Source organism: Plasmodium gallinaceum (genome assembly GCF_900005855.1).
Source record: "Plasmodium gallinaceum strain 8A genome assembly, contig: PGAL8A_v1_63, whole genome shotgun sequence".
Lineage (NCBI taxonomy): Eukaryota > Apicomplexa > Aconoidasida > Haemosporida > Plasmodiidae > Plasmodium > Plasmodium gallinaceum.
This window is the reverse complement of record NW_021628222.1, coordinates 385,764-397,062: the sequence shown is the minus strand read 5'-3', so window position 1 is coordinate 397,062 and position 11,299 is coordinate 385,764. Positions and strand designations below refer to the sequence as shown.

General features: G+C 18.2%; 3 protein-coding genes and 1 non-coding gene across 4 annotated transcripts; 3 read left to right on the top strand and 1 right to left on the bottom strand.

Moving 5' to 3' along the window:
- Positions 1-2,214: 2,214 nt before the first annotated feature.
- On the top strand, positions 2,215-3,901 carry PGAL8A_00119900 (receptor for activated c kinase, putative; the record flags this gene model as incomplete). Its single annotated transcript, XM_028674711.1, has 2 exons — positions 2,215-2,341; positions 3,060-3,901. The coding sequence occupies 2 exons, from the start codon at positions 2,215-2,217 to the stop codon at positions 3,899-3,901; spliced, it is 969 nt and encodes a 322-aa protein (XP_028526315.1).
- Positions 2,798-2,899, top strand: PGAL8A_00120000. The gene has a single exon (XR_003699194.1). It is a non-coding gene; the product is annotated as a small nucleolar RNA snoR05 (small nucleolar RNA).
- Positions 3,902-5,196: 1,295 nt separating the features above from the next.
- On the top strand, positions 5,197-6,006 carry PGAL8A_00119800 (SNARE protein, putative; the record flags this gene model as incomplete). Its single annotated transcript, XM_028674710.1, has 1 exon — positions 5,197-6,006. The coding sequence occupies one exon, from the start codon at positions 5,197-5,199 to the stop codon at positions 6,004-6,006; it is 810 nt and encodes a 269-aa protein (XP_028526314.1).
- A 1,347-nt stretch (positions 6,007-7,353) lies between these two features.
- UBE4B (ubiquitin conjugation factor E4 B, putative) lies at positions 7,354-11,145 on the bottom strand (the record flags this gene model as incomplete). The annotated part of the gene is made up of 1 exon (XM_028674709.1): positions 7,354-11,145. The coding sequence occupies one exon, from the start codon at positions 11,143-11,145 to the stop codon at positions 7,354-7,356; it is 3,792 nt and encodes a 1,263-aa protein (XP_028526313.1).
- Between the last annotated feature and the right edge of the window lie 154 nt (positions 11,146-11,299).

Here is an 11,299-nt window from a genome sequence, read left to right as displayed (position 1 = left end):
TTTTTAAAAAAAAAAAAAAAAAAAAAAAAAAAAAAGAGACTGCACATGAAATTAATAAAAAATTTAATTTTTTAAATATACTAATAACATAATTGTATTTTTTTAAACAGAAAAAAAAAAAAAAAAAAAAATTAAATTAAAATCCCATAAAATTAAACAAAAATTTATTTTTAGAATATTAGTAAATTATTAAAAAAAATACAAATGTAATAGTATTTATTTTATATTCAAATAATTTTGATAAATGATTTAAAGGAAAAAAATTTTGTGAAATTAAGAATATGATAATACTGTGAAATTCATTATAATTCATTGGTTACATTCTTAATTTAATTTTCATATTATTACATAACTTTTCAAAATAGGATCAAATGTCAAAAAAATATAAAAAAATTAGAAAAAGAAAATAATTAGAATAAATAACAAAAACAAAAAGACAATAATAGTTTAAAATTAATTATAATAAATGAAGAATATTTAGACATAAAAATAAATTTTGTAATACAAAGCATAATAAAATAATTCTATAATTTATACTAATTTTTTTATTTTCTTCTATTTTTTTATTATATAAATACACCTATATTAATATTGTATCTGTTTAAATTTTTTAGATTAAAAGGCAAACTTTTTTATGAAAAAAATTAAGAAAGTATATATAAACATTTTTTTAAAATTCTTGATTTTAAGAGTTTTTTTTTATTATTTTTATATTCACATATTTTTTACTATAAAAAATAAAAATTAAACAAAATTTTCATTTATAAATTTTGTAATATTTATAAGAATGAATTATGCTTTTAATTCATATTCTCAAAAATTTTATATAGATTACTGTATAATTATAATAAAAATGAATATAAAGTAATGTGATTATAATTTTATCAAAAACAATGAAATCACCTCTCAAAAAGTAAAATATTTAATGGGTTTTTTCAGGTATAATAATTTAATTTCAAAAAAAAAAAAAAAATTAAATACAATGAAAAAAAAAAAAAGATAATACTTTCTTATTAATATAGCAGAATTATATTTTGTATTAAATTGAAATTCTTATTAAATATAACTATAATTATTGTTCATATTTGAGGAAATCATTTTATAAATTGCTTATTCATTTTTTTTCTTAATATTCTATTAATGCCTATTTCATTTGGAATTTTTTTTTTTATGTATATCTTTATGAAATTTAATACTTAAGAACACATTTTACATATTATTTAGATTTTTTATTTTTACTAAAACAAGTTTATTCAGATGTTATTTTATTTTTTTTTTTTTTTAAATTCTATAATTATATATCAAATATTCAACGTGAATATTTAAAAGAAAAATTTGGTAAAGCTTCAAAATTATTTTATATTAATTTTTCATTTATATTAATATACTACACCATGATCACCCCTTAAAACTCTATAAGAAAAATATAATATGAAAAAAAAAAAAAAAAATAAAATAAAATAAAAAAGTATTTATGTAAATTACATTAAGATGATAAAATTAAAAAACAAAAACAGCATTTGATAATAATGAATTATAAAAATATTAAAATTAATTAGTCTTAATAGAATTATCCTTCTCTGCTGTTTTTATTTGCGTGAATAAAAAAAAAAAATATTTGATAATCCCGGTAATAAATATTTTATTTTTTTTTTTTTTTTATTTTCATTTTATAAAATTTGTATCATAAATGAAAAGCAAAACACATTTGTATAGGAAAAAAATAAAGGAATATATTTTTTAAAAAAGTTTTGTTTTATTTTATTTCCATTTTTTTTTTTTTTTTTTTTTTTCTATCTTATTTCAAGTGAGAATAAAATTAATAGAAAAAAAAAAAAATAAAATAAATTTAAAAAGTAGAATACAGTATTTTTCCATCATAAAGATTATTACATATATATATACATATATAAGTTTGTATAATCCATTTAAAAATTTTTTTTTTTTATGTTTCTTTAATAAATAAATTTACTTTATAATTCAATTCATTTTTTGATTTTTGCATATTAATAATAAATACAAATAAATATTGTTTTAAATTTTTTTATAATTTTTTTATAGCATTTAATATATTTTTTTTTTCTTTTATTTTAATCCATTACTTCGATTTTTTCTTCTGAAAGTAGATATACATTATTATAATTTTTATAAGATCTAACATCAATATAAATTTATTGTTATTCAATATTTCTTTAATTTTTTAAAAATTTAGATATGGAAAACATAAAAGAAGCTGAAATATCTTTAAGGGGTGTTTTAGAAGGAGGACATAGTGATTGGGTAACTTCAGTATCAACTCCTACTGATACAAAATTAAAAACTATTGTTAGTGCTTCGAGAGGTAATAAAAAAAAAAAAAAAAAAAAGTTAATTTTTATTTTAGTGATTAATACTATATAGTATATTGTGTATATAGCTTTTGTTATTAAAAATTACTATTTTATATTCTACTGTTTTAAAGTTAAAAATAAAAAGAGATTTAATATTTTTGATATGATAAATAATAACATCTAAATATATTTTCTTTCACAAAAACTTTTTTATTTTATATAATTATATTGTATTAGGTATACATATAATTTATTCATATAGTTTATATTTGATGTATTTTTACATTTTGCAATTGTTTAATTAAATATATATATATATTTTTATATAATTTTATCATGTTTTCTCCTTTATTATTATTTATACTTTTTTCAAATATATATATATTTATATATATATTTAATATCTTTTATAGTTATTTTATATATATTTTATATTCATTTTATTTATATGTTAATTTGATTTAATACACATTTTAATATACTATTTTATTTCAATAATTTATAAAATTTTCATTTTCTATGATGACAAGCAACTGTCCCAGCTCACTCTGACATTTAATTTAATGGAGAGAAAACAGTTTAAATGAATCTGATCAATGAAAATATATATATATAATGAAATAATTTAATTAAGATATATTTTACATTTATATATTTTTATTATGATATATACTTATTTTAAAAAAATTTGAAAATATGCAATTGTAACAATTTTCTTTATTTTTTCAGACAAAAAATTAATTGTATGGAATATAAATACAGATGATGATTCAGGAGAAATCGGAACTGCAAGAAAATCATTAACTGGACACTCTCAAGCTATAAATGATGTTTCCATTTCATCAGATGGATTATTTGCATTATCTGGATCATGGGATCATTCTGTGCGTTTATGGGATTTATCACTCGGAGAAACCATTAGATCATTTATTGGTCATACTTCAGATGTTTTTAGTGTATCTTTTAGTCCTGATAACAGACAAATTGTATCAGCTAGTAGAGATAAAACAATTAAGTTATGGAATACTTTAGCTCAATGTAAATATACCATAGCAGATAAGCAACACACAGATTGGATAACATGTGTTAGATTTTCACCTTCACCAAAACAAGCAATTATTGTTTCATGTGGATGGGATAAGTTAGTTAAAGTATGGAATTTAAAAAATTGTGATTTAAATAAAAATTTAGAAGGTCATACAGGTGTTTTAAACACAGTTACCATCTCTCCTGATGGATCCTTGTGTGCATCAGGTGGTAAAGATGGTGTAGCAAAATTATGGGATGTAAAAGAGGGAAAACATTTATATTCACTTGAAACTGGATCAACTATAAATTCTCTATGTTTTTCTCCATGTGATTACTGGCTTTGTGCAGCAACAGATAGATTTATAAGGATATGGAATTTAGAAAGCAAATTAATTATTTCAGAAATTTATCCAATTAAACAATCGAAAATAGGAGTACCTTGGTGTACTTCCTTAACATGGTCAGCTAATGGCCAATTTTTATATTGTGGATCAACTGATGGAAATATTTATGTCTATGAAGTAAAAAAACAAGCTATTTAATAAAAAAAATTATAAACAGTTCATAAATTTTTTTTTTTTTTTTTTCTTTTTTCTTTTTCTTTTTTAATATATATGTATTTTATTTTTACTTGAATATTCATATGTATAAAACTAAAAATTAATAATTCATTTTTACAAATTTATAAAAATTATTTAATATTAACAATTTTTGCTATATATATATATAAAGGATTTGAAGCATGAAGAATTAATTTTTATTACGTGTAAAAAATTAAATTATATATAAATTTTTAAAATAAAAATACTTTTTATTTTTTTAAAGACATTTATTAATCTATTATATAATTTTAATATTTTTATCTATTTTATCATCATTTTTTTTTTTTTTAAATTTTGATTTTTATTAATTTTAAAATAAAAAAAAGCATATAAAAAAAAAAGTCATAACAAGAAGTTCCGATGAAAAAACAAATGTTTCAATTTTAATACAAATTCTTTTTTACACTTTAATTGTAATATTATGTCTATGATATTTTTTAATTAATAGAATTTAATAATAGTTCTCTTAATTATTTAATCATAAAAAAAAATTAAATTCTCATAACTATCTTTTTTTTGTTAATTACAAAAAAAAAAAAAAAGCATTTTAATTCTCTTTTTTTTCCTACTTTTATAATTAAACACCTTAAAACATAATTTCTATTTTTTAAGTTTGTTATAATAAAAAGAGAAATTTTTTTTTCTAAATATTCTTAATGATATATAAAATAGTACATTCTATTTTATAATGTAATATATAGAGTAAGTTAAAAATAATTTTAATCTTTTTTTTTTTTTTTTGTTATTTGAATATATCAATGATTAAAAAATAAAAAGTTATAAGGATTGCTATATTTTTATTTAGACTTCAACTTTTTTTTTTAAAATTATTTTTTTTTGATTATGTAAAATAAAAAATTCATATATTATGAAAAATTAAAAAAAAAAAAAAAAAAAAAGAAAAAAAACATAGATACATTTACATTAATTTTAAACAAAACAAAAACAAATAGAACATTTGTTGTATTTAATTTTTTTTGTTTTAGTAAACTATAAACAATTTTATATAAAAAAATAAGTTTTAAAATAGAAACATAAGAAAAAAAAAAAAATAAAAATATTTTCAAATTGAAATATAAAAAATGTAATTTTTTTTCTTTATTATTTTTTTTTTTTTCATTAATTTAACGGATTAAGAGAAAAAATAAATAAAATAATTGTATTCAGGATAAACTTCTTTATAAAAATATATACAATATTTTTCAATTTTTTATGAAAAATACTTCAATATAATAATGTATATAATTTCAGATGAAGAAATAGCATATTCTAATAGCATATATAGTGAAGAAATAGAGAGTGAAGAAAATAGTGATAATCAGTCAAAATATATTGAAAGAGAGAACAGTATTGATTTAAGTGAAAATGAATTAGTATTATTTAAATATGTTTGTATAGCATTGATAGATGGTGAAGATATTTTATTGAAATATAGTCTTCTTAATCATGATTTAGACATTTCTACTAATAACATAATTAAGAAAATATTGATAGCTTCAAAAAAAAAATTAAGTTATAGTAGCAAAAAAATCCTTAATTGGGACAATAGAATTATTTATTTTATAATATGTAGTGAAAAGAAATTAGCTTTTTTCTTAATTAGTTTAGATATTAAGGCTTATTTTAAAAATTATGCATTTGAATTTTTGAGGAAATTAGAAATTTACACTAAATCCGAATTATTTTATAGCCCAAATTACCTATCTAGTAATATAAATAGATCAAAAGTAAATACTATTGAATTATTCATGAAAAGAACAATAAATAATCTTAATAAGTGTTGTAAAAATGAAAAAATTATTGCAGTAAAACAAAAATTAAATAAAATTAATTCAGTAATGAATAATCATATAGACAATTTATACCAATCTAGAGGGAATATCAAAGCTTTACAACATAAAACAGAAAATATGTCTAAAAATACATTAAATTTTGTACAAAATACAAAAAAATTAAAAAGAATAATGTTCTTAAAACACTGGAAAAGTTATTTAATTTTAGCTTGTTTTTTAATTGTCGGCTTCAAGGTTTATAGGTCTATTTGATGTTAATTTGTAACCAGTTTATTTATTTAAATTTTAAGTTTCAATAAACTTATAGTTATTTTATAATTTAAATTTATATATTATATTTAGTTTTTACATATTTTTATTGAAAACTATTTATCAGTTAATTCGTTATTTTTTTAAAGTTTTTATATAATCAACTTATGCTCAATTTCCAAAAAATATAATTTTTTAATTAAATGCATGATATATGCATAAATTATTTTTAAAATTTAAAATAGTGATTTACATTTTTGCCTTTTAATTAATTCTTTTATATTTTATAGAAAATTGTAAAAGGAAAAATAAATAGTAAAAAACAGAACTATATTTGTTCTTGTGAAATATTTTACTATTTGATAAAATAGTATTTTTTCCTTTTTTAATAACATTTATTAATCTTTTTTGTTTATTTTATTAACTACATAATATTTTCAAGTTTAATTTTTTTTAGAAATTAATTACATAGATTCAATAGTTAACAACATATTCATCGTTTAATTAATACAAGTATATACAGGTTATATTACATTAATTATTTAGGACTTACATTAAAAAAAAAAAAAAAAGACAAAAAAATATATTTAATTGAATAAAAGTTACTAGTTATTTATAAAAATTTGGATGTTATTTATATTTTTTATTACTTAAATTTTTAAATAGTATTATAAAAAAAAAAAAAAAAAAAAAAAAAAAAAAAAGTGTGATGAAATAATGGTTAGAAAAGAAAAGGGGGAAAAAAAAAACAGTAAATGTATACAATTTTTTAGAAAAAGAAATTTTTAATTTAGGATTAGATTATTTATGAGTATATTTAGAAAATTTTTTAATGTCATAAAATCCTTTTATATTTTTTCATACAGTAATAATAAAAAAAATATATATAAAAATAACACATAAGTAATTTATACTAAATTTAATTCTCTTCAATAAAAAATTCTTTTTATCACCTAAATATTTTGAAATATAAACTGATATTAAAAGAAAAAAAAAAAAAAAAGTTTTTAATAAAATAAATATATAATTTGCAACATCAATTATAATAAAAATGTAGAAAAAGTGGTAATTGTAATTAAAAATATTATAACTGTAATAATAATAGATTAATTCAAAAAATTATAATTAAAATTATAATAATAAAAAAAAAAAAAAAAAAAAAAAAAAAAAAAAAAGTGAAACAAATAGATATACAATGTATTGTGTCAATTATATGTATTGGATATTTGATAATATAAGAAGTATATATTTCTTCTTCTTTTTTATTTATTACATTTAAGTTCTTCTTTTTTTTTTTTTTCATTTTTATCAAAATGGTATTCTTAATTATTTTAATTTTTTTTAATATTTTCACTCATTATTTTTATTTTCTTCAGATTCTTCTTCATTTTTATTTATAAATTCATTATCGTTTTCCTTATTTTTGTCTAAATGTTCTTCCTTTTTATCTTTCTCAATTTCTTCATTTTCAATATCTATTTCTAGATTTTTTTTTTTTTCTTTTTTCTCTTGTCTTAACTTATCTATATATTTGTGTATTTCTTCTTTTAGTTCAGGCATTGCAACCAACTGTTCTTTTGAAAGTGGTGCTCTATTAAAAGGATCATTTGGTTCACTCATTAGATGCCTTTCAATATTTTTTCGATCAATGATTATTCCAGATGTAGGTAATAAAACAGGATCTAACATAATATCTTGTAAAATAGGATCTAAAAATTTTTCTGGTATATCATTTACATCATCAAATAGTTCAACTTCATCTTTCATGTCTATAATTTGTTGACAAAATTTTTTAAATTTAATTAATTCTTCTTTATGCAATAATCCTTCTCTCTTACATATATAATAAGCCTTATTAAAAATCTGAGGTTTATAATATCTCCCTTCATTTGCTATTTCTCTTATTAATAATTCTTCATGTTCTTTTTCTGAATTTAATAAAAATAAGTAAGATTCAACTATACTAGTTAGCCATAATTGTGGTCTAAAGTTATACTGCTCCATATTTTTTACTTTAATATTTAAGCATTTTGGTCCTACTAAATAATCAAAGTAACAATTTAAGCATGTTACGATTTGAGATAGTATAGTGTTAGAAGTAACTATATTTTTTGAATAATTTTTGCATAATAAATTTAAAAAGATACAAGATTTGTAGCAATATGTTATTATCATTTTTGTCTTTGCAGCTAAATTTCTCATGCTTTCATTAGTTAAATCTGTTTCTACTCCTGAATCTTCAATTTCACTATTATCACTAAATGACCCATTTAAATTATGAGATTCTTCATTATCTAAATGAGAATTATTATCTAGATGTATATTTGATGAATTTATTTGATTACTCATATTGGAATTTGTACTTCTATTATTTCGAGTTGCACTTGCGTAAGAATTTGCATTAGATATGGAATTTTCTATTTCAACTTTTTTTTTATCTTCTCTTCTTTTTATTTCGGACAGATATGAAACTACTTCCTCTACTAAAAAACTAACATCATTTAATAATAAGTGAATTAGATGAACAAAAAGATTATTGTTATTTATAACTAATTGAGTAAACTGATTAACATATATATTATTTAAAAAAAAACTATTAAAGTTTTCTACTATACGAACCCTAGTTTGCATTCTCTCTGTGTATTCTCCTTTTTGAGATGCAATAAATACATTGGTCAATGATTTAATAATATATTTTTTAGTTAATTCTGATTCTTCTATTATTTTTTTTAAATTATCAAATTTATATAAAAAAGAAAATGTTCTCGGAGCTGATTCACACCTTATATGTATACTTTTAATATGATGTTCACTTAACATAGTAAAAATTGAAAATGCTATAAATAAATCCATATTTAAATAACTTAAAAAATTTTCGTTATTTTGACTTTTAAATATATCTAATTCATACAATAAATAAATTATTTCAAATATATCACTTAAAAAAAAAGTAGGAATTATAGAAAACTGGGGTGACGCATATAAACGATCATTTTTATCTGTGTCACTAAGTGATTGAGAAACTTCATTATTATCTTCATTGTTTTTATTATTATTTACTGTGTCTTCAATTATATCTTCTCTTTGTAATTCATCAGTATCATATTCCTTATCTTTTTCTAGGTTATTTTTATCCTCATCTATTTTTTTATCTGTGTTAATTATTAAATTATCAAAATTTATATTTTTATTGTAGTATTTTTCATTTGGTGGTGGGCAACATTTTAAGACCAAATGAGATATATTGTCTTTATGCTCATTTAAATAATTTTGCATATTAACATTTATGTTGCCATTTATATCATATAAATAAACAACATGTAAGAAATAACTCATAGATAAATGTAAAAATTTAAATAATAATTGAATAAAACGGGAATTATACAAGAATATTTTCCATGCATGTATATTCATATAATAAAAATTTTTATCTTTTGCGTTTCCTACTTCCTGAATTATTTTAATAAATTCATCAACAGCTGGTTTAAAAAAAACACTTAAAGATTTAAAGGTCATCCAAAATATACATGTAATAAATTTTGGTTCTTTTTGAAAAATTTCTAAGTTTTTGACTTTATTTTTTATTTTTTCTACATTCAATTTTTCTTCAAAAGAAGATTGATTTGTTATATTTTTTAAAATAAATTTAGAAAAAGGATCATTTCTTAAAAAAAAAAAGAAATCAATATCATTAATTTTATTTGTTGTAATTGGTTCACATAAACATAATAATACCCAAAACATATTAAGACAAAAACCATATGAGTTTTCACCTAATAATTTTAAGAATAATCCATATGAGTTATCTAATGATTGAGGATAAGAAGCATAATGATATATTATTTTTGTTTTTTTCTCATTTGATAAAATTATACAATTTATCCATAACAATACTTTTTTTTTGCTTTCATTGCTTCCTTTTAATAAATTTTTTATTATATCTACGCAGTTTTCTAGTATCCAGTCCGTATCTCTTCTTAGTAAAACATATGTATTTTTTAAAGAGCTCAAAGTCATCTTATTTAGTGTGTTAGTAGTTGTATTGTAAAAATATTTATACATTGCTATTTCTTCTTTTTTTATTATATTAGGCATAGTTAGTATTGTTGGAGATAATAATCTACCTAATAAACTATTTAACTGTAAGTTATATCCACAGTTATTCACTTCTTTATCCTTACTACATGGTTTATTAATAAGGGAATTACTATTGTTTGAATTAGTATTATTTGGTACATTAGTAGAAATAACATCACTTATATTATTATCACGTATACTAACATCTGACGTTGAATTATTATTATGCTCATTTTCGTTAAGGATGTTCGCGTTAGATATTAAAGAATTGGGTGATGATGTATAGGAAACTTTATTTATTTCATTATTATTTTTATTATTAGATGATTCAATAGAAGAATTATTTTGTGATTTTTTTTCAAAAAAAGAATCTTGCATTCTATCAGTTAAATTTAAATATAAAAAGACTGATTTATTATTCATTACTAAATCAGCTATTTGTTTAAAACTAGTTATAAACTTTAATAATACAGCAATATCATTTTTTGGATATACTAAATTTCTAGAATTCAAATTTTCTAAAATCATATTTATTATTGGATTAAAAATTTTGTTTAACTGCTTCCCGCTTTCTTCTTCATTTCTATCATTTTCTTCTATAACTGATAACATTTTTTTTAAAAAACGAGAAGTACAAGAACCTTTTAAAAACTCAAAAAAAACATTTATTCTCTCTTTATATGATATTTTTACATTTGGATATATATCTAAATTTTCTAAATAAATTAATGCGCTGTTTATTATTTGATCTAAAATTTCATTAATTAAATTGTCAGTTTGTTTGCTATCTAAATTTGTACCTTTATAAAAATTTTTATCTAATAATCGAGCAGAACAAGAGCATAGATAACTTAAGCAATTTTTTTTTTTTTTATGTAAATCTGCAATTTTATGAAGTAACAAGAAATATATATTATCAATTTGTAAATATAATTCTTCGTTATTTTGTTTTAATTCTTTTTCATATGATTCTAAATAAATTTTTGTATTATTAGACTCTTCTTTTTTCAAACATATTTGAAAAATGTTTTGAAGAAGCAAGTCTTCCTTAACTTTATCCTCCATTTTTATATTTAATATTAGATTTTATGTTTCTTCTTTTTCTTTTTATTATTTTTTTTTTTGTATGTAGTATATATATTAAATTACTTTTTTTTTTTTTTTTTTTTTTTTTATTTTTTTTTTTTTTTTTTTTTTTTTTTTTTTTTTTTTTATTTTT